Genomic DNA, 24,068 nt, shown 5'->3' with positions numbered 1-24,068 from the left:
GTTGTGACATCACTGTGTGCATTATCCCTGTGCTGTGACATCACTATGTGCATTATTCCTGTTCTGTGACAGTACTGTGTGCATTATTTCTGTGCTGAGGAATCATTATGTGCATAATTTTATTCTTTGACATCACTGGGAGTATTACTCCTGTAGTGTGACATAACTGTGTGCACTAATTGAATTACCCCTGTGCTATGACATCACTTTGTGCATTCCCACTGCTCTGACACTACTGTGTGCTATGGCCATTTAATGAAACATCACTGTGCGTGTGTGCATTCTCACAGCTCTAACACAACTGTGTGCCATGGCCATGTAATGAGCCTTACTGTGTGCATTATCACTGATCTAACATTACTGTGAGTCATGCCATGTAATGAGTCCTTAGTGTGTTCATTGCATTCTCACTGATCTAACACTACTGTGTGCCATGGCCATCTAACCCCTTAAGGACAGAGCCTGAAATGGGCTTAATGACAGAGACAAATTTTATGAATATGACCTGTGTCAATTTATTCATTAATAACTTCGGGATGCTTTTACCTATCCGGCTGATTCTGAGATTGTTTTCTCGTGACATATTGTACTTTACATTTCTGGAAAATTGGAGTCGATACTCATAACAAATCTTTATGAAAAAACCCCAAATAATGGAAAAAATGTGAAAAAATGCATTTTTCCAAATTTGAAACTTTTTTGCTTATACAGAAAGTGGTTATACCACATAAATTATATATTAAATAGCATTAGCAACATGTCTACTTTATGTTGGCGGCATTTATTAAACGATCTTTCATTTTTTTTAGACAATAGGATGCTTAAAACATTAGCAGCAAATTTCCAAATTTTCTGTAAAATTTCAAAATCAGATATTTTTAGGGACCTGTTCAGGTGGGGGCTAGGTTCACACTATGTAACTGTGCGGCTGTATTTTTTATGCGGCTGTAAATGTGCAGGTGAAACTACGGCCGTGGGAAAAAATAGACATGCCGCTCAAAACATACGGTCATTTACTTGGAAATCTGGTTCAACTAAAAATAACAAATAAAATCTTAAGAAATTGATGCAAACACCTCTGGATGCATCTGGGAAAGCAGGGAACACAGTTTACATGAATCGCTATTACCGGGGTTTGCGATCCTCTGCACTAATGCCGATGTCTCTCATGGTTAATCTATTAAAATAATAAAACACATTTTCGTTGTAATAAAGTGCCTTTCGTTGTTCAATAGTTAAATTTAAACTAATCCATCATTTTGCAATTAAATATACTGTTAAAATAAATATATATATAAATAAATGTATATTTATATATATATTTATTTTTTGACAGTATATTTAATTGCACAATGATGGATTCAATAGAATTAAATTATTGAACAACGAAACTGAATTTATTTTATCGAAAATGTGTTTTATTAATTAAATATTAATTAGTACAGGAAGCTCCATAAGCCGTTAATTCATATTGCCGGCAATAGAGCATTCTGTACTAATCATCACTTTACTTTAATGAAAACATCAAATGTTTCTTCTAATTATGTTATCACAATAGCATTATTAGAAGAAACATTTAGAATTATATGTGCGCTCAGCTGATTGGCTGATTGGCTGAGCGCACATATAATTAGCGGGTCCGCAGCACAGTGACTTCATTGTGCTGCGGACCAGCGAAGAGACAACATTGGGGTGAGTATAGAGCTCTCCCCACCCCCTCCCCAGCACTGCACCCCTCCCAGCAAGGAAGGGGGGGTCAGTTAACCCCTTCCTTGCTGGGATGGGTGCAGTCTGACATCAGTCTGGCCCCCAAGGCCATGCAATACATCCTCCCTTAACCCCTTGGGGGCCAGACTGTAAGCAGAGATCTGTAAAGATGCTGCATACTGTAAGGTGCACAACACCGCTCATAATGATGGGTGTTGTGCTCCTGTTTGTGTGTTTTTTGTGTGTTTCTCCCCTTTTGTTTTTCAGATATCGGTATCCTGGGGATTACGTCGGATTCCGTGGACTACGTCGATGACCAGCGTTTTTTTTTTTTGTTTTGTTTTTTTTTAATAAAATGGTCAATGAGGGGTGTGGGGGTGTTTTTATTTGAATAAAAAAATTTTTTTACTTGTGTCTTGTCTTTATTTCTTTACTTTATAGACTTAGTAGTGGAAGCCGTCTAATAGACGGAATCCATTACTAAGTTGGGGCCTAGTGTTAGCCGGTATAAAATGGCTAACACTAACCCCCTATTATTACCCCAGTACCCAATGCCACCAGGGGTACTGGGAAGAGCCGGGTGCCAGTGGTCCCGGAGCGTCAAAATTGGCGCTCCTGGACCGGGTGGCAGCAGGCTGGTAAGATTTAGGCTGGGGAGGGCCTAAACCAATGGCTCTTCCCACCCTGGTGTTACCAGGCTGCTGTCGTTTGGTTTTTAACCCGGCTGGTTATAAAAATAGGGGGGACCCTATGCGTTTTTTTTTTAAATTAATAAATAATTAAAAAAACCCGCATAGGGTCCCCCCTATTTTTATAACCAGCCGGGTTAAAAACCAAACGACAGCAGCCTGGTAACACCAGGGTAGGAAGAGCCATTGGTTTAGGCCCTCCCCAGCCTAAATCTTAACAGCCTGCTGCCGCCCGGTCCAGGAGCGCCAATTTTGATGCTCTGGGACCACTGGCACCCGGCTCTTTCCAGTACCCCTGGTGGCATTGGGTACTGGGGTAATAATAGGGGGTTAGTGTTAGCCATTTTATACCGGCTAACACTAGGCCCCAACTTAGTAATGGATTCCGTCTATTAGACGGCTTCCACTACTAAGTCTATAAAGTAAATAAATAAAGACAAGACACAAGTAAAAAAAATTTTTTATTCAAATAAAAACACCCCCACACTCCTCATTGACCATTTTATTAAAAATAAAAATAAAAAAACGCTGGTCATCGACGTAGTCCACGGAATCCGACGTAATCCACAGGATACCGATATCTGAAAAACAAAAAGGGAGAAACACACAAAAAACACACAAACAGGAGCACAACACCCATCATTGTGAGCGGTGTTGTGCACCTTAGGCTACGTTCACACAGAGCAAAAGGAGCGGATTACGCAAGGAAATATTTCCGCCTGAAATCAACTGACGCTGAATTCCGAGCAGAATATAAGCAGAATGTAAGCAGAATCCCTGCGTATTCTGCTAGGAAAGTGTTCAGCTCGTAATCAGCTCTTGACAAATTCAGCGCGGAATACTCGAGGAATCCGCGCTGAATCCGCATGCATTCAGCGCTGAAATTCAGCGAGTATTTGGTGAGTAAACTAGACTATACCAGAACATATACTAGAATCCTCCTCCCCCCCTTTTCCCCATTTCCGCGCTGATTCAGCGAGTAATTTCCGCTTGTATTACGCTTGTATTCCGCGCTGATTCCGCGAGTATTCCTCGCTGAAACAGAAAATCAGAGCCCCATTGATTTGTATAGGCTTCCGCTAGCGGAAGAATGAACATGTTCATTCTTCTGGCGGAAAGCGGATTAGTTCAGTGCGGAAATTCCACTGTGTGAACTGCAGAGCAGAATTTCCATTCAACACAATGGAAATTAGCTCTGCACCTATTTTAACGGCTGAAATTTCAGCGCTGATTCAGCGCAGAAATTCAGCTGCTTTTGCTCAGTGGGAACGAGCCCTTACAGTATGCAGCATCTTTACAGATCGCTGCTTACAGTCTGGCCCCCAAGGGGTTAAGGGAGGATGTATTGCATCCCCCTTAACCCCTTGGGGGCCAGACTGATGTCAGACTGCACCCATCCCAGCAAGGAAGGGGTTAACTGACCCCCCCTTCCTTGCTGGGAGGGGTGCAGTGCTGGGGAGGGGGTGGGGAGAGCTCTATACTCACCCCAATGTTGTCTCTTCGCTGGTCCGCAGCACAATGAAGTCACTGTGCTGCGGACCCGCTAATTATATGTGCGCTCAGCCAATCAGCCAATCAGCTGAGCGCACATATAATTCTAAATGTTTCTTCTAATAATGCTATTGTGATAACATAATTAGAAGAAACATTTGATGTTTTCATTAAAGTAAAGTGATGATTAGTACAGAATGCTCTATTGCCGGGAATATGAATTAACGGCTTATGGAGCTTCCTGTACTAATTAATATTTAATTAATAAAACACATTTTCGATGAAATAAATTCAGTTTCGTTGTTCAATAATTTAATTCTAACGAATCCATCATTGTGCAATTAAATATACTGTCAAAAAATAAATATTTATATAAATATACATTTATTTATATATATATTTATTTTAACAGTATATTTAATTGCAAAATGATGGATTCGTTAGAATTAAATTATTGACCAATGAAAGGGACTTTCTTACAAAGAAAATGTGTTTTATTAATTTAATATATTAACTATTAGAGGCATCGGCATTCGGCATCATTGCCGGCTATTTTTGAAGTACTCCGGACCGCCTGTCAATCCACGGCCATGTTTCCAGCCGCAAACAATGGTCTTGTTCATTTTTTACGGGTCCGTTTACGATCGGGCCGTAGATTCAGACATAGTGTGCACTGTGCAGCCGTATATCCTATACTTTCCAGCGTACGCATGAACCACCAATAATACCGCCGCACAATTACAGCCGCAAATACAGCCGCACAGTTACATAGTCTGAACCTGGCCTTAAAGTGTATTTGAGGGGCCTGTATGTTAGAAAGCCTCACAAAGCACCCCATTTCAGAAACTGCACCCCCCACACTCTGAAAAAGCATATCCAGAAAGTTTTTTAACCCTTTAGGGGAGTCACAGAAATAAAAGCTAAGTGTGTAAGAAATTTGAAAATTTTAAATTTCTGTGCAGAGATTTTATTGTAATCCAATATTTTTCATAATTTTAAACCTATTACCAGAGAAATGCACCCCAATATTGATTGCTTCGTTTCTGCAGTTTATAGAAATACCCCATATGTGGCCCTATTGCGCTATTTGATGCAACCACAAGCCTCAGATATAAAGGAGCACCTAGTGAATTTCAACGCCTCCGTTATATTTGGTCATTTCTGACTGTACCACTTCAGCTTGGCAGAGGCTCTGGGGTGCCAAAACCTAAAAAACACCCCTAAAGGGACACCATTTAGAAAACTGCACCCCTCAAGGAATGTAACAAGGGGTGCGGTGAGCATCTGGACCCCACAGGTGCTTCACAGATTTTCCGAACAATATGGCGTGAAAAAAGAAAAATTTATTTTTTACACTAAAACGTTCTAGCCTTCAATTTTTCATTTTCTTAAAGGGATAAGAGGAAAAAAAAGACACAAAATGTGTAGCGCAGTTTCTCCCGAGTACGGAAATACCCCACATGTGGACATAAAGTGCCAAGGGGGCGCAGGACGAGCCTCCAAAGGGAAGAAGCGCCAATTGGCTTTTGGAAGCTGAATTTCACTGGAAAGGATTTCAAGGGCCATGTCGCATTTACAGACCCCTCGTGCTGCCAAGACACTGGAAACCCCCACAAGTGACCCCATTCTGGAAACTACACCCCTCAAGGAATCTAACAAGGGGATCAGTGAGCATATGGCACAAATGTGCCCGTCATCAAGGGGTCAATATCCTCACTGCCCCCCTTGTTAGATTCCTTGAGGGGTGCAGTTTCCAGAATGGGGTCACTTGTGGGGGTTTCCAGTGTTTTGGCAGCACGAGGGCTCTGTAAATGCGACATGGCGTTCATCATCCATTCTAGCCAAATCCAACCTCCAAAATCCAAATGGCGCTCCTTCCCTTCGGAGACTTGCCCTGCGCCCACATGGCGCTTTATGTCCACATGTGGGGTATTTACGGACTCAGGGGGAATTGCTCTACACAATTAGTTTTCCCCTCTTTTAACCCCTTGTGAAAATGATAAATTCAAGGCTAAACCAACATTATAGTGTAAAAAATGTAATATTTCATTTTCACGCCACATTTTTCCACATTTGTGCCCATCACCAGTGGGGTCCATATGCTTACTACACCCCTTGTTACATTCCTTGAGGGGTGTAGTTTCCATAATGGGGTCACTTATCGTGGGTTTCAACTGTCTTGGAAACACAGGGGCCTTTTGAATGCAACATGGCCCCTCGAAATCCATTCCATCCAAATCCAGCCTTCAAAAACCAAATGGCGCTCCTTCCCTTCGGAGGCTTACCCTGCACCCGCATGGCGCTTTATGTCCACATGTGGGGTATTTCCGTACTCAGGGGAAATTGCGCTACACATTAAGTGTTTTTTTTATCTTTTAGCCCCTTGTGAAAATGAAAAAATCATGACAAGATTAATGATTTAGAGTAAAAATTTTACAAAAATTACACTAAATGTTTGTCTAGCCTTGATTTTTTCCATTTCCACAAGGGGTTAAAAAAGAAAATGAACACAAAACGTGTAGGGTAGTTTCCCCTAAGTACGAAAATACTCCACATGTGGGCATAATGTGCCATATGGGCACAGGGCAAGCCACCAAAGGGACAGAGCGCCATTTAGAGGCTGGAATGGAGGATGGAGGCCATGTCGCAATTACAAAGCTCCTGTGCTGCCAGGACAGTAGAAACCCCTGACAAGTGACCCCATTCTGGAAACTACACCCCATAAGGAATCTAACAAGGGGTGCAGTGAGCATATGGACCCCACTGGTGACGGGCACTTACGTAGAACATGTGCCGAGAAAATAAAAAATACAATTTTTTTCATTTTCACGTCCCAAATGTGGCCGTCACCAGGGGGCCATATCCCCGCTGCCCCCCTTGTTAGATTCCTTATAGGGGGGAAATTTCCAGAATGGGGTCGCTTGTGGGGGGTTTCTACTGTCCTGGCCGCACAGAGGCTTTGTAATTGCATCATGGCAAGTCTCTAATGGGAATGGCGGCCATACCTATTTAGCTGGGGAAAAGGGACCATTCTAATTTATTTGGGGGTATTAGGCCAATTATTGGTTTATAAGGTTGAAAATGACAGGTGTCCATCAAACTCAATCTGTGTTGATCCAGAGGAAGGCAAAAAACCCTCGTAAGGCAGACGACAGTAGCCTCATCACAGGGGAAAAATTCCTTCCCGACTCCATAATGGCGATCAGAATAATCCCTGGATCAACGTGACCCCTGAAATAGGAATAAGGGACAATAATTAGATAATGTAGAACTCCGATGACGTGTGGTGCGCCTTGAAGCGATCCTGTATGCAGAGGCCGGGGTGATCAGGACAGGTGGCACACTGGAAAATGGTGTCCTTCCTGATCTCCCTGTTACGCCACACTCTGCACTTCTTCTGGGGTCTCCTGTTCTCCAGTGTGGGGGACGTCACCTGGAAAATGTTGTCCTGGTGCGATACAGGGTCCTTCATATCCAGAAGCGCTGGGTCCGCTCAATGGCTGCTAAATATTAGGGCGCTATTACTGCTTCTGATATGTTCGGATCGTGCTGCAAGCTACAGTAGCTCAGGCAGCGAGGGACCGGAAGAGGGGGGCTCTGGTATAAAAGTTATCCCCGTACGGGTGGTAACCTTTATCCAGCAGTGGGAAGATCAGTTCCCTAACGATCTTACCACTTGTTCCGAGGATGGGGGGGAGGGGGCATCTGGGGGCATCAGGGGGCTGGATTCGGGTGTCCCTTCCTACATACACTCTAAGGGTACGTGCACACTGCGGAATGGCGAAGGATTACCCTTTGTGCATTCCGCAGCTGGCACCCACCGGCGGACTGATGCAGGCGCACGTCTCCATCTGTGTCATAGACTCCATTCTATGCACAAGCGGATTCCGCTCTCCGTCCAATGTGTTCATTCTTTGGATGGACGATGGAATCCGCCCATGCATAGATTGGAGTCTATGACACGGGTGGAGACACGCGCCCGCATTAGTCTGCCGGCGGGTGCCAGCTGCGGAATGCACAAAGGGTTATCCTTCGCCATTCCGCAGTGTGCACGTACCCTAAGGCTGGGTTCACACTATGTATATTTGAGGCTGTATTTGGTCCTCATGTCAGGTCCTCATAGCAACCAAAACCAGGAGTGGATTGAAAACACAGAAAGGATCTGTTCACACAATGTTGAAATTGAGTGGATGGCCGCCATATAACAGTAAATAACGGCCATTATTTCAATACCACAGCCGTTGTTTTAAAATAACAGCAAATATTTGCCATTAAATGGCGGCCATCCACTCAATTACAACATTATGTGAACAGATCCTTTCTGTGTTTTCAATCCACTCCTGGTTTTGGTTGCTATACAGCCTCACAAATACAGCCTCAAATATACATAGTGTGAACCCAGCCTAAATCTGTAAGTGTACCCTGAGGTACTCTCACAGAGTTTGTAGAATTTCATGCCATACCGCCATCTCTTATTGGGACGGTACTGGCGGAAAAGACGTGTCTGGCGGGGAGCGTACGCTACGCTACCCCCAGACACGTCACTGGATGATGATGATGAGGATGAATGGAGGAAAGAAGGATCCCCCCTATTCATCCTCACTGGCTGTTTCGGTGTCGGAGGCAATAATAACGTATCCCTCTGACGCCGAAAACACCCTGGGGGCTATCTTTATATGGGGATTGGTATATGGGGTATGTAGTGGTGTAGTGTCAAACTTTATTCAATGTAGTGTGGTGTAATGTAGTGTTTTTACGTGTTTTTTTACAGTAAGTATAAAAAAAAAAACCTACGCCAACAAAGGAGTTGCTGATAAATGCCGCACTTATGTGCGGCACTTATCAGCAGACCGTGGCAGTAGAATATAGAAAAAAAACACTGTACACCAAAAAGGAGGAGTTGCTGATTAGCAGCGCACTTTCGTGCGATGCTGATCAACACTCAGCGGTGATAGGGTGCGGAAAATAGAAAAAAAAAAATTTGGGAAAAAAACCAAAAACTTTTTCTACATTCTGAACATCCCTGTAGCTGCTGATAAGTGTATTACACATATCAGCCGCTAGGGGGCAGCAGAGCGCAAAATCCGGAAAAAGACGAGGCTGGAGCCGAAAAAAGCCGATGGGGACCGCCAGAAATAGCCGAAGACCTGATGGAAAGACGGAGGACGCCGCGAACCCGTAAGACGCCGATCAGGACCCTGGGACAGGTGAGTAATGTACAAATACCTGCTCTGGACCCCTCAGCTACCTAGCTGAGGGGTCCAGAGCAGGTATTTACTATTTTTGTGGACTCTGATCGCCGTGCCACGGCCCGATCGCCGTTCACAGTGATCGGGCCGGTGGCACTGTGACCACCATTACTATTTACAGTAATGGCGGTCGGTGCCGTCCTCGGACAGCACCGACCGCCATTTTTTCTGGGTCATCGGGTCACCGATGATCCGGAAAGGTTCCGATCGCCGCTATTGGCTGATCTGAATTGATCAGCCAATAGCGGCGATCGTAAGCACGGGGAGTGTTAACCACCCCCCGTGCCAAGAAGCTAAGATGGCCTGCTATGATTTATAGTAGGCCATCTTCCCCGATCGCTGTGTGCGAACACACAGCGATCGGGGAAACATCGGGCGTAAATTTACGCCCTGATGCGTTAAGTACCAGGGCGCGAGGGCGTAAATTTACGCCCAATGTCGTTAAGGGGTTAAAGGGGTAGTGCGGCGGTAAACAATTATTCACAGAATAACACACATTACAAAGTTATACAACTTTGTAATGTATGTTATGTCTGTGAATGGCCCCCTTCCCCGTGTCCCACCACCCCCACCCGTGTACTTGGAAGTGTGGTGCGCTATACATACCTGTCACGTGCCGACTCGTCTTCGATCTTCAGTCTGCGATGTCGTCTTCGCATGGCCCGGCTGAATCCCTCTGAGCGTCCTGAGTGCCGGCCGCCCTCTTCAGCGTCACCACAGTTATGCTCAGCCAATCGCGGCTGAGCAGCCGATGATGCGGCAGAGGGCGACCGGCACTCAGGACTCGGAGGTATTCGGCCGGGCCGTCCGAAGACGACATCGCAAACTGAAGATCGAAGACGAGTCGGCACGTGACAGGTATGTATAGCGCACCACACTTCCGGGTACATGGGTGGGGGTGGTGGGACACGGGGAAGGGGGCCATTCACAGGCATAACATACATTACAAAGTTGTATAACTTTGTAATGTGTGTTATTCTGTGAATAATTGTTTACCGCCGCACTACCCCTTTAATGAAACATCACTGTGTGCATACTCACTGCTATGATGCCAGTTATACCTTCTTCTCAAATCCAATAAACTATAGCACTTGATAGCATAAAATACTATGAAATAGGATGGTCTGAGCTAAGAATATATGTATAGGGACTTCAGGGACTTGTGATGGCGGTGTGTGTGGCGTCAGTCGGAAGGAGTTGGCGATAGGGCGCTCTCTCAGTGGGACAAGGATATAATCATTTAATGTTACTGGTGATGACAAATCAGCCTGGCAAAGGACAGATACACTGCAAACACAGCAAACTGCATGAAACTTGGTATAATTACTATACGGAAAATATGTCACTATTTTTCTGGCTCTCCAGTGATGTAGTGTGGTGGTACATTGCCAGCTCAACTTTATCTTCCATCTGTTATGTTGGACACAGAAGTCATTAGCTGCATATTATTCTCTATAGATTCTCTTAACAGAACCCTTTACTAGAGATGAGCGAACCTGGAACATGCTCGAGTCGATCCGAACCCGAACTTTCGGCATTTGATTAGCGGTGTCTGCTGAACTTGGATAAAGCCCTAAGGCTACGTGGAAAACATGGATATGGTCATTGGCTGTATCCATGTTTTCCAGACACTGTTAGAGCTTTATCCAAGTTCAGAAGCCACCGCTAATCAAATACCGAATGTTCCGGTTCTGATAGACTCGAACCCAAACCCGGTTCGCTCAGCTCTACCCTTTACAGATTATGGCTATTAAACCACACTTAACCAAAACTTAAAAAATAACCAGAAAATGGTCACTACTAGTTGACTATCCCTGGGCCATTGAAATGAATAGGGCACCTGCTAATTCGTGCAAAGATAGGATATGTCCACACAATGCATAACACTGTCCATTGCACAGCAATGGACAGCATTAAACTGCCAGCCGCTGGGCGGCGTTCCTGCAGCCGATACTGCTACAGTATATCGGCTGCAGGAACATTATTTTTTTACAATTGTGTGCCCGAAAATCAATTAACCATTGACTCCAATGTAAAGTACGGCCATTGGCTGTACTTTACATTGTGTGAATAGCTATCGTTTCCAGACACTGTTTGTCGGACAGCGTCCGGAAATAATGGGCATGTTCTTTATTTTCATTTCTAAATTTCTAATTTAATTAAATGCAATGCCGCCCCTGCAGAAAAGAACGGACGCTGATTCCATTGCAATTAGCTTCTGTTATTTTCTAAAAAAGGATGCTGTGTGCACATAGCCATATATTGGCATGCCATGTTAACATATCCTTGCCTCTGAGGCACAAGTTGTGGTGTGCCATCTGGAGTAGTGGTAGTCTTTGCACAAACTATCCTACTGGTCTATAAACTGAAGTGTTATTGTGGCCCCTTAAGTAACACAGTCTGACATTGTGGCCCTATAGATTGTAAATTTCTGTTCTGTATTATCCATATATTCTAACAGGTGCAATCTCTAAAAAATAAACATTAAAAAGTAAAGCCTAAATACTTGAAGCACCTACTATGATAGTCTGATCTTTCTTGATCTGTCGGGTGTCCTAGCCCTGCACACTCTATGCATTAGGGATTGGTTGGGGCACTCAGTGGTAGAATGATGATCTATCCCTTTAAGATTGCTTTGTAGAGTATGTGTACACTATACTGCTATGTTTACACTAAGTAAAAAAAAAAGAGAAAAGGTGCCCGCCTTTTCATTTTTTAATTACATCCGTTATTACCGCATTTTAATTGACCTCAATGGATTGCATTGAAGTCAATGGAATAACCAACATCCAATACACACAGTGTATAAAATGACGGACGTTGTTTGCGGGAATTATTTTTGGATGTCTTTTGCAAACAACGGATGTTATTTTTAGTTGTTCACACTCAGTTTTTCTTTTTTCACCGTCCTTTCACCATCTTTACTATTAAATTCAAGGGACTTTTCAATTAAAGACACATCCAAAGGCCAATTAGTTCACCTAAACTAGAATAATGTACCAACAGCAGTCATTGTAATGATGGACGTCAAAAACGCGAAATGACGGACATCATTTTAAAAAATACTAAACGAAAAGGAAAAAACATCATTGTGACCATAGGCTAACAAAAAAGATCCCATTTTGTGAGGCTATTCTAATGGAATACGATGTTTCTGGTAAACCTAGGTAACCCGTTATTAGAATAGAAATGCGTTTTTCTGATTTTATGGAATAGAGCTATTTGGCCTTTACAGAAATAAAAAAGGAAAGCTTTTAGCAAAGTTACTTACTTTCTCATTTTACTTTTCCATTTTAGATTGGAGCAGACTGAGCAATGCGGATGCCAAGTACAGCGGACGTATACACTTACCATCTGATTCCTACCAGTCAACAAGGTCTAACAATACGGCATCTACTAATACGTCCAGTCTATCGAGCCTTTCTAGAGATGCATATTATGGGAACAGCTATGGAAATGGTGAGTTGGTGACAATATTAGCATCTGTGTTGAATTCACCCATGAGAAGCTCCACAGATGCGACTGGCGTATTAGAAATAAAATGTGTGTAGTATATAGGTCTACCTAACTATTAGGCTCTTTACACATCAGGAAAATTTATACAGATTTCTTATGCTTTTGCAGAATAGTGTCAGCTCTGTGTCAAATTGGCGTGGCCTAGAGTGTCTGTGCCCTAGACCTTTACCGTCCCTCCTCCCCGCCCTCTTCACCATTAGGAATGCCACTGGCAGGATTTCTCCTAATCATCACTTGTCTGAACGCTGCACATGTACCTAACGATCCAGCACATGTGCAATGCTCAGACAGGTGATGAATAGGAGAAATTCCTAATGATGAAGAGGGAAGGGAGGAGAGGTGGTAAAGGTCTAGGGCACAGACACTCTAGGCCACGCTAATTTGACACAGGGCTTCAAGTTTAACAGCTGTTTCTTAGGACAATAACTGTACACTTGCTGAATGGACCCCAGGATAGATCTCGAATTAAAAGCATCTATCTGATGGGACAAGCGTTAGGAAAGGGATGGGGGGGGGGGGGGGGGGATTGGGCAGACTGTAGGTACAGGGTTGCTTTAAGCATTGCTGGAAACCAAGAGACAGAAGCAGATAGGTGAGTCTTCTGCTTTCCAGTCATTGTAATGACAGGTCCTGTTTAAAGAGTCACTGTCGAGTTTTTTTTTTTTGCAGAAACCAATAGTCCAGGCGATTTAAAGAAACTTTGTAATTGGGTTTATTAGCCAAATATGCCATTATCTGCATTTAAAAAGCCCTTTCCCAGGTCCCCCCCTCCTCTCCTCTTTTCCATCCACTGCAAAAAATCTGAAAATTGTGACTTGTTGCATGAGTCACACTCTGTCCGTTCCTATAGAGAGGAGAGAGGGAGGAGGGAGGAGGGAGTTAGCCGACAGCAGAAAGCAGATAACAGAGGATTACAGGCACAGAGCTGGGTCACAGCTGTAATCCGAGCTCAGAGAGGTCAGTGCTGATGGTCAGAGGAGATACAGGGTGAGGTATTTTTAGATTAACTCTTTGTTGCCCTGTTTTAGCTCTCTCCATAGGAGAACAATCAAGACAGGGGGGAGAGCTTCAAACTGCTTTTTCATGATAAAAATGCATTTTTCGGCTGATAAACCCAATGATAAAGTTTCTTAAAATCGCCTGGACTATTGATTGCTACAAAAAAAATTTCACGACAGTGACACTTTAAGTAACTAGTTTGGCGATCCTGATTTGCTTTATAGAAGTGTATTTTTTTAGTTCTTATACTGCCACAAGTGCGATAAACATCCTGAATAATGGGATCTTTTGCTTTCTTTGTGTAGGAGGAGGAATATTCATGAGCTCAGCTCCCACAGCACCTTTACATCACGCTACTGAGTACCCCAACAACAGGAGAAAATTAATGTTCCTTGACTGAATTTTTTTTCTACAGCTTTAAAGACAATGTATCACCTCTATATATATTTTTTACAAATACTAATTAAAACCACATATCCTGTTTTTTCCATTTTTTTTTATTCTATTCTGTACATAGCTATGAAGTTAGCCATCTCGCCTGAGATGCTGTTATCAGCTTTTATAAATTTATTTACATCAGTCACATAAACCATATGGAACTTTAGAATGCAGATGACTCTATGACCTGTGCAAAAGTCAATGTGCATGGAGGGGGAGGAGTTAAGCTAGGACTATCGCACCTAGTAAACAATATATCCTGTGGCATCTGCCTCCAGCTTTATAATAGAACTTTTATGTTTCACTGTAATTCTGAGATGACTGATAAAAAGTGATTTCTACTTAACAGGAAGTGTCCTCCTAGTTATAAGGCTTAGTGGCCAGAGTGGAAATTGAAAGATTACAAGGTTTTATTTTATTGTGGGCAATGATATAAAAAATTAAAAACAATTTATTTTCATTACATTCAGTGTAAAAACTTGTTTTATACATTCATTCATTTTCTGATGGCACATCCCCTTTGGGGAAAAAAAAATATAATCTGTGGTCACATTTTCTGATCTTCTTTATAAGGAAAGATAGCTAAATAATTATGTAATGTGTATATTATACATTGTAGTAAATAATTTCAGACAGATAAATGGATTGACCGGAGTAGATAGCAGATATCAAGACATCATGGTGATGGGACTCCCAGCAATCAGCTTTGATCTGTGCAGTGCCACCACAGGGGAAATTAAAGCGAATTTGCCAACATATATGTAGAGTATAAGGATTTTGACCCCTAACCCTTACATACACTACCGTTCAAAAGTTTGGGGTCACATTGAAATGTCCTTATTTTTGAAGGAAAAGCACAGTACTTTTCAATGTAGATAACTTTAAACTAGTCCTAACTTTAAACAAATACACTCTATACATTGCTAATGTGGTAAATGACTATTCTAGCTGCAAATGTCTGTTTTTTCTGCAATATCTACATATGTGTATAGAGGCCCATTTCCAGCAACTATCACTCCAGTGTTCTAATGGTACAATGTGTTTGCTCATTGGCTCAGAAGGCTAATTGATGATTAGAAAACCCTTGTGCAATCATGTTCACACATCTGAAAACAGTCTAGCTCGTTACAGAAGCTACAAAACTGACCTTCCTTTGAGCAGATTGTGTTTCTGGAGCATCACATTTGTGGAGTCAATTAAACGCCCAGCAGACTTTAATGCCTAAATTGCATATCTTTATAAACTCTGATATTTCAGTGCTGAAGGGGTCAATTAACTAAAGAGATATGTGTATAGATTCAGGGTTAAAGGCCCGATACAGCCGTGCCCTTTATACCCTAAAAACTGGTTGACAGGTCCACATTAAAGTATACCTTAATTTATATATAAAACCAATTATAGTGAAGGAGTCGTTTTACTAAATAACATCTATTGCCGGTTTTGCTTCTAGACTGTACAAACCCTGCTACACAAGGCTTATAGAAAATAATACTTGGACTTACTTCTGCACTGCAATATTTTAGAATTTTACTGTAATAGGAAAAATATATAATGCATGGACATTCAGGGTCCTCCAAAGGGAGAGATACTCTCTGTATCTGCCCTCCCCTACTCTGGATTATACATGAAGTTCTTTAAAGGCTATCACAAACTGGATGATCTGAACCAGGAAGCCTTTTTAAAGGGAAGAGCCCACCAAAACAGTTGGTGATACAAAGGCTGCAGAAGTCAAGGATTGGCATTGGAAGCTGAGCCCTGACAAATAGAACCCCCACCTATCAGATATTTATGAAATATTGAGTTTAATTCCAAAGGCACTGACACATAGTTCCAAATGGATACTAGATAACATCTCAATACTACCAATTCCCCTGATATTCTGTATTGCCATGACTTTTCCTTTAAGATGAGTTTGGTTGCTTTATATACTTTATAAAATATTGAAAATCTAATTTATTCAGGAAATGTCAGGCTGTAAAGTACCATCATGCTGCGTCTTTTGGATGCCGACGAGCCCTTAGTATTTACACTTCAGAGCCTTACAGATCTAACTGGCAGCAAAATGTTTGGCACAAATTCTAGGTCTGTAAGAACTTTGCCAGATTTTCTCTTATTTGGCATAATGTCTTAAAAGCTACAAGTAAATTCCATAATAGATTTTGTGACAGAAGTCTTCTCAAGTTATGTTGTCATGGCAATAGATCCAATTTCTAATCTTGCATCAGTAAAAGTAACATTTGCTTGTTGCTATACCCGAAGCTGCTGTCATTGTGCCAATTCTTCTGAGGACATCTGATCAAGGGGGATGATTAAACTAGGATAACAACACAACTACGTTCCAAATGTCATTATCAATTGGAGCCATTTTCTGAACAAATAGGGGTGTAATATGTTTCTGTTCTAATGTTCTGAGTGAAATGTTTAAATCAATTTCTGAAAAAATAGACTGGACTCTGACATGGCAAGTTGGTCAATATGGCAGGCATGAGTAACATAGAAAAAAGCTATTGCTGCTATGGTATTTGAAATGAGTTTTCTAAACTGGACATCTCCTTTAAAGCGACTACGTACTATTAAAGGGGTACTCTGGCCCTGCAGTATAATCTGTGTACGGCCGGGGAGGGGGTTGAAATAGAAGCCGGCGGTGACTTGCCTCCCCGGTTCCAGCGGCGGCTCCCGGATCGCGCCGCCCCATACCCCCGTCCCGCAGCCGCTTCCTTGTTAGAGCTGCGGCATGAGATGTGGTGTCTCAAGGCAACTCAGCCATTCAGCGGCCGAGGTGGGACTCCGCTAAGACCGCTGAATGACAGAGCTGCCTTGAGACGTTGGGTCTCAAGCTGCAGCTATAACCAGGAAGCGACCGCAGGACAGGGGTATGGGGAGGCGCGATTTGGGAGCCGCTGTTGGAACCGGGGAGGTAAGTCATCGCCGACTTCTATTTCAACCCCCTCCCAGGAGTACCCCTTTAACTTGCCTCCCCCCAAACCGCCGGCACCATGCCCGGTTTGGAGGTTGGCCTGTCTCTTGGTGTCAGTATTTAGAAGAAAAATTACTTTTATCAGTTAAGCGAGGTGATGGGTCAAACTGGCATGACCTGGCTTGCCTGCGGCATCATTCTCCCCACCTCCCTTCACTTTCAGCATTCCCCTTGGCTGGACGGAGGTGGGGAGAGAGGCGCCGCAGGCCTGGGGCACTAATGCTCTAGGCCACGCCAGTTTGACTGCCCGCCACACTGTGCTGGAGCCGCTTTAAGGTTGTCCACGAAGGAATGTTCAGTTTACAGTACCTTAATTAATAAGGACCTCTAACCAATTCAAAAAAAATTTGAACATTACTACCATTAAATAGTTTCTGGTCACTTATTACAAGGTTTCTTGATTTGCCCTCCTGTTCCCAAGATATGTGGATTCATAATTTAACTGACAAGTCAGTAAATACGGCAAACATATCACTGATCTCAGGGAGACCAGCCAAAGAAGAAGCTGTTGGCTGCTGATTAAAGTGCACAATACAGTGACTTCCTAGGTGCATTGACCACAGGAAATATCAATATGCAAAAAACCTCAGTTACGAGTGTTAAAATACAGGACTAGCCAAATATCCCTCCAGGGAAAGGCCTAGCAAAGGGATGGCTCCTGTCAGGAGACCACCAAAACCACCATATTAAGTAGCTCCTTTCAGTCAATATGTGACATCATTCTGAGTCTAATAATATAACCAGGGAAATACCAAGGCCAGGTATCTATCCACAGACAGCTCTTTCGGGGTGTTGCCCCTCATCAGTGTGGAGCAGGATTCTGGCTAGGTGGAAGCAATGCCTAATAGACCAATATTCCCAGGGGGCAATGCACCTAGGATTTTACTGTACTGAGTGCTTTAACCAGCAGCTGACAGTGTCTTCTTTGGCAGGACTACCTGAGATTAGTGATCTGTTTGCCTTATTGGTCTACTAGGCATTGCTCACACCTAGCCAGAATCCTGCTCCACACTGATGAGGGACAACACCCTGAAACAACTGTCTGTAGATTCATACCGGGCCTTGGTATTTTCCTGGCCATATCATTAGACTCATAATTGAGTTGGATATTGACTGAAAGGGGACACTTAATATGGTGGTTTTGGTGGGCTCCATACAGGAGCCATCCCTTTGCTAGGTATTTCTCTGGAGAGATATCTGACTAGTCCCATGTTTTGAGACTCGTAACTGAGGCTTTGCAGACTTGTTTGCACATTGAAGTCAGTAAATAGTCAGATGGACTTGAACTTAATTTTAATTACAGGAGTAAATATCTTGTCATGGGAATGATTATCTACTCAAGGTGTGTATTAGACATAAGCATCCCTGCAAAACATTCACACCTCCTAAATGTATAATCTTGCCCATCACCTGATAGTCACTCCCATTATTAAAATTAAGGTAACACCCATCTGACTATTAACTAGATTGTGAGCCAAATTATAAACTCGTGTACCTCTGAAATAAGAAGTATAACAAGAAACTGCACAAAAATAATGTGTAATCAGGACAACCAAAGCTATTTATTGATAGTAAATCTCATTTTGGGGGGTTGCCTACAGGTCCATTTTAATATGTCTAAAATGGCATGTGAGGATAATGGATTGATGCTTAGCTCTGGTTGAGTATTCATATGTGTTGCATAACTCTTTTATGGTCACTGTCATTTGAAACTCCTTTCCTCCATTCTGTAGTCTATGTGATTCCTAATATTATTTCTGCTGTTCGTGGCCTCTTGTATAGCTCAGTTAGTCTCCAGAAAGATAAAGTATGGGGCAGGCTTAGCTACATCTATGTGCAGAAGAGAGAAAGAGGGAGCAAGCCTGGGCTGTGTACCTACAATCTGTGTGCATCCAGATCCAATTTGTCCCTGAAAGGTAAATTAAGGCTTCCCTCTCATCTATGACTGTCCATACATTTTTTGTATCTGACCCTTGTATTTTGTGCTCCTACTACTACAGTATAAGTAATTTTCCCCTCCTATTTGTCATCACCAGCAACAGCAATTTAGTGCTTAGTGTAACCCCTTCTTTTCTGTGCACCTTTTTTTTTTATCTCTGTTCAATAGTTCTTGCAAAGCCAGTGCATCAGTAATCCCTGTTCCCTTCACATACAATCTATAGTAGTAAACGTTAAATCATCCCCCCAGAACAGTGGTGCAGTGCTATCCTGTTTAGTCCAATTCACCAGCACTATGGTATACTGTAGTAGTAAGGAATAGGTGTTATGTTGTGATTGGCCAAAAAAGAGAAAAGCAGTGTTTGTGTGTGTGTGTGTGTGTGTGTGTGTGTACTATAGGCAAACAGTCCAGCTCTAATACCACCCCTTAAAACGGAGAAAATGAAAAATAGCTGTGCACTATGTATGAAAGCCTAATAATAGCAGTTAGAGCAGTAAGATAACCTTGTCACCACTCTGAAGAGTTAATCTGACAAAATGCGTCTGTGCCTCAGCTGGTCTTAAACGGACTGATGTGTTCCAGAAAGGGGGTTGTCATAGCTGGATAACTCTTTAATGAAGGAGTGAATGCCGGAAACAAAACATATGGATCTAAGCATTGCCAAGATACGTCTGCTTCTACACTGATTTGCATTTCTTAGAATAATATGTTCAGACAATACTTTTAATTAAAAAGCATTAACATTTTATCCATTGTCTGATGCTTACAATATACCTGCAATAAAATATATTGGGAAAAATACGATTCATATTTCCTCTCATGTGTCTAGTACTGGAACACAATGAAATGGCAGGTAAATTACTCTATTGTTCTTGGTGTGATAGAGATAATCCACCAGTTACAGAACGTATTTCTTTGTCACCAAGAAAGAGCATAGGGGACAATGTACTTACCTGACCAAATCTCTTATGTATTTATGGACTGTGATTATGTCTATGCTATAAATGTCCATACATAAGCCCATGAAAATCAATGGCAGGAGAAGAGCACAGGGCATTCTCGTATAGGGAACTCAGCAATGTAATTTATGTGCTACCTACACTTAGGGATAGCTATTTTTCTTGCCTGGCTAGCCTGTTTGTTTTTCTCTAACACCTTTGTCAATGTGGTCCTCCTTCTTTCTTTTCCTTTGCATTTAAGTAAAATCATTTTGCGCATACTGATTTCAACATTCCTGAAAAGAGATCACAGACCGTGTACACTATGCACAAAATGGGCTCCAAAATATTGTGTGTGCAGAAAACTCATTTTCCGAAATCTAAGGTTTCGGGCTTAAAAAATAGATATTTCCCTACCTGATACCATAGTAGTAACTCTCTAGGAAAAACAAAGGGAGTTGCTATTTTTATCCACAAGTCCTTGCCCTGTACAGTGTTGGTGACAGAGGAAGACCCGGAGGCAAGGTATCTGTTTGTGTGTTGTTCCATAATGGGTCAATTGTTCACAAATTGCCCAGGGAGGAATTCTCCTATGTGGTGCCTTGAATGTGCCTCTAAATCCACAGATTGCCACCTCCTCTGGGCACTCCTCTTATCTATACAATAAAATAAATAAAATCTGCCAGTCTTTGCATACCATCCAGTTGTGTGATGCGTGGAGACTGCTTCGTTTGAATGAAAGGGACTGTTCATTTTACTCTCATGTCCATAATTTGTACAGTCGTATAGACTAAATTTTTACTAGCCATAATTTACTGCCTTGTCCATAGGTAGTGTTGTCCGCTCAGACCATGCTCCGCTACATTGCACTGTTTTGTTTCCAGTAGATGCTCCCTGGACTTTTATGTGGAAACTGAACAAATCCCTCCTATCAGACAAGCTTTGTCTAGCTGATCTTAAAGCCACTATAGCCACAGGGATGTTGGGGCAGACAGGGTGCAGGGATGTGGGGGCAGACAGGGTGCAGGGAGCAGGGATGTTGGGGCAGACAGGGTGCAGAGATCAGGGATGTTGGGGCAGACAGGGTGCATTGATGTGGGGGCAGACAGGGTTCAGGGATGTGGGGGCAGACAGGGTGCAGGGATCAGGGATGTTGGGGCAGACAGGGTGCAGGGATGTGGGGGCAGACAGGGTGCAGGGATGTGGGCGCAGACAGGGTGCAGGGAGCAGGGATGTGGGGGCAGACAGGGAGCAGGGATGTGGAGGCAGACAGGGTGCAAGGATGTGGGGGCAGACAGGGTGCAAGGATGTGGGGGCAGACAGGGTGCAGGGATGTGGGGGCAGACAGGGTGCAGGGATGTGGGGGCAGACAGGGTGCAAGGATGTGGGGGCAGACAGGGTGCAGGGATGTGGGCGCAGACAGGGTGCATGGATGTGGGGGCAGACAGGGTGCAGGGATGTGGGCGCAGACAGGGTGCAGGGATCAGGGATGTTGGGGCAGACAGAGTGCAGGGATGTGGGAGCAGACAGGGTGCGGGGTGCAAAATCCCACTATGACAGACTGGTGTAGGGAATGACTAGTTTTAAGCAGAATGGAGGAACTAAGGGCTGAATTTAGGGCTATGTTCACACAACGTAAAACTACGTCCTATGGCCGTAGTTTTGCGTTGTGGAGCAATTGCTTATGTGCAATGGGATCCCGGCTGGAGCGTACACACATCGTACACACATCGTACACACATCCGGCCGGGAGCCCATATGGCGCCGGAACAAAACTGACAGGTCAGTTTTCTGCGTCCGGAATTCAGTGAATTCTGGCCACAGAAAGACCTGTCAGTTCACACAGTGAAGCGAGCAGCTCCGTCCGCTTGCTTCACTGTGTGCTATGGTAAGCTCTGATGCGGGAACACGCTGATGCGCCCGCATCAGAGCTCCGCGGCCGGAAACATCAGATGATCCGGCCAGAGACCGGCCGTTCCGTGACCCGGCCGGGGTCACGGAACGGCCGGTCTCATACGTAGTGTGAACATAGCCTAATAGTATATTTGTTCTAGTGGCAAAACCGTGGAGCCTGTGGTCCGAGTTCCTGCAGACACCAGAATATTGCACTTTTAAAGTGTCACTGTCGTTTTACAAAAACTTTTGACATGTCATAGAGACATAGAGAACACTCAGACCCAGACAGATCAAAACGTTTGACATGTCTCTATGTTTTGTGAAATGACAGTGACACTTTAACATCTAGTTGTACATTAGTGAGCCCTTTGCTTGTGGATATTTAACGTCATCTTCTTTTCTTTGAGGATCACCTTGGCATCCCCTTTCTCCCCTTTATCTGTTCTTTCCCTACTCCTCTCCCTATTTTAGTGGTATTTGTGCTTTACCTAAGCTGTAAGAAGATGCCTTTACCATGTTGCTGTAATACTATTGTCAGTCATTTATAATCCACCTCATATAGGTTAGAGATTTGCTATTGTTGCCAAAATACCCTGTACTCGCGTACCTCTGTATTACTGATGATGGAATGCTGCCCCCATTTCCCTTCCGTTTTTTCTGTATCCCTGATATATGTTAATAAAACTTTTGAATAAAGAAAAAAAAGATTTTTATGCATTTGTAATGTGACATTTCAAGCTATTAAGAGACATATATTGTTCCTCCTTCTATTGCAGTGTATTATGCGTGTTCCAAATGTTACATTGTTATTCTTGTCACTTAGTATGAATATGTGTAATTTGCTTTGTGCTTAAATGTTATCAGAGTCTGGGGAGGATGTGAAATACATTCTTATAGTGGCTTTTACATGACTTTACTGGCTTTATCTCAGCATCATGTCATACAATGAGAGAGGGACAGATGTAGATGGATTAGGGTATGCTCACATGGAGTCTTTATTCATGTGTAATTCACATGAAAACTGCGAGGAATCATCATACTGTAGTTTTCTATACAGAAAAAAACATACATTTTTCTACACAGGAAAACAAAAAAAATGACGTGACTTCAATCCATAAAAACATATTAAAGGGGCTGTATCATCAGGCCTGGGCTGAAGCACTGAAGGCGGGCTGACCCACTTCCAGTGGGAGGAAACCTCCACCCCTCTATGACACTGCTCCATTAGAATCAATGGAGCTGTATCATAGAGGGGCTTTTTACTTTCAAATCAACTGGTGTCAGAAAGTACCAGAGATTTGTAATTTACATCTATAAAAAAAATCTCCAGTCTTCTAGTACTTCTCAGTTGCTTTATGTCATAGACATAGATATAGATATGCAGGAAATACAGCAGCTGATAAGTACTGGAAGACTGGAGATTTTTTTTTTTAATAGAAATAAAACTCAGAGTCCGCGCTATTCAGCATTTTTTGGGTGGAAATATAGTCAGGAAACTTACTCCAGCTCTCAGCTGGCGTAGGTTTCCTGCCGTGCGCACCGGCGCGCACAGGACTTATGTAGAGGCAGTCCGGCCTTCACATAAATCTCCGTAGTGCCGGAGCTGCGGGGACATTTTTAAGTCCGGTGCATTTAATAAATGTCCCCCCAAGTGTATAAAAATGGGATTTCTAAACTGGATACCCCCATTGGATGGGTAAGATTGGGTTCACATCTGTGTATGTCTCCATTCATGAAATTAATAAATAAGCACAAACGGACTGCAAACTGATTGCAAAATTATTATTTAGCATCCATTTGCATATCCAGTGGCGTCGCTACCATAGAGGCAGGGCAGGAAACTGCTATGGGGCCCCTGCAGAAGGGGGCCCGGGGATGCACAGGGAAGATAAGAGTACTGTGTCCTTTTGCTTAACCCCTTATATACTGCAGTGTGTAAGTGACTCAATGTTCTCTTACATGCTGTAACATGAAAAAGGCTTAATAAGCAGAAGACAAGTGGAGCTCTGCATCACTGCATTGATAACCCCTGACCTCTGTTCTCCAGAGCTCTTTTTTGTGTTGCAACATGTAAGAAAACACTGGGTCACTTACACACTGCAGTACATAAGGGGTTAAGCAGAAGGCACTATAGATAACAGTGTGCGCCGTGCGGTGACTAGATTTTTTAGCTGTTTGAGCCACTATGGGCCCCCTGGGAGCTTCAAAACAAACTACAATCTACAACTG

The 24,068-nt window shown here is 43.1% G+C and overlaps 1 protein-coding gene across 2 annotated transcripts in view; it reads left to right on the top strand.

Moving 5' to 3' along the window:
• Nucleotides 1-14,552, top strand: part of ADGRG4 (adhesion G protein-coupled receptor G4) — a 72,040-nt gene extending 57,488 nt beyond the window's left edge. For both annotated transcript variants that reach the window (XM_069943120.1, XM_069943119.1), the window contains 2 exons: nt 12,434-12,595; nt 13,957-14,552. In XM_069943120.1, the coding sequence (XP_069799221.1) occupies nt 12,434-12,595; nt 13,957-14,051 (257 nt within the window). In that variant the 3' untranslated portion in view covers nt 14,052-14,552. The remainder of the gene's footprint in view (nt 1-12,433; nt 12,596-13,956) is intronic.
• The last annotated feature ends 9,516 nt before the right edge of the window (nt 14,553-24,068 follow it).

The sequence above is a fragment of the Dendropsophus ebraccatus genome, chromosome 10, assembly GCF_027789765.1.
Source record: "Dendropsophus ebraccatus isolate aDenEbr1 chromosome 10, aDenEbr1.pat, whole genome shotgun sequence".
Lineage (NCBI taxonomy): Eukaryota > Metazoa > Chordata > Amphibia > Anura > Hylidae > Dendropsophus > Dendropsophus ebraccatus.
The sequence above is the reverse complement of the archived record's forward strand: the minus strand, read 5'-3'. Positions and strand labels throughout refer to the sequence as shown.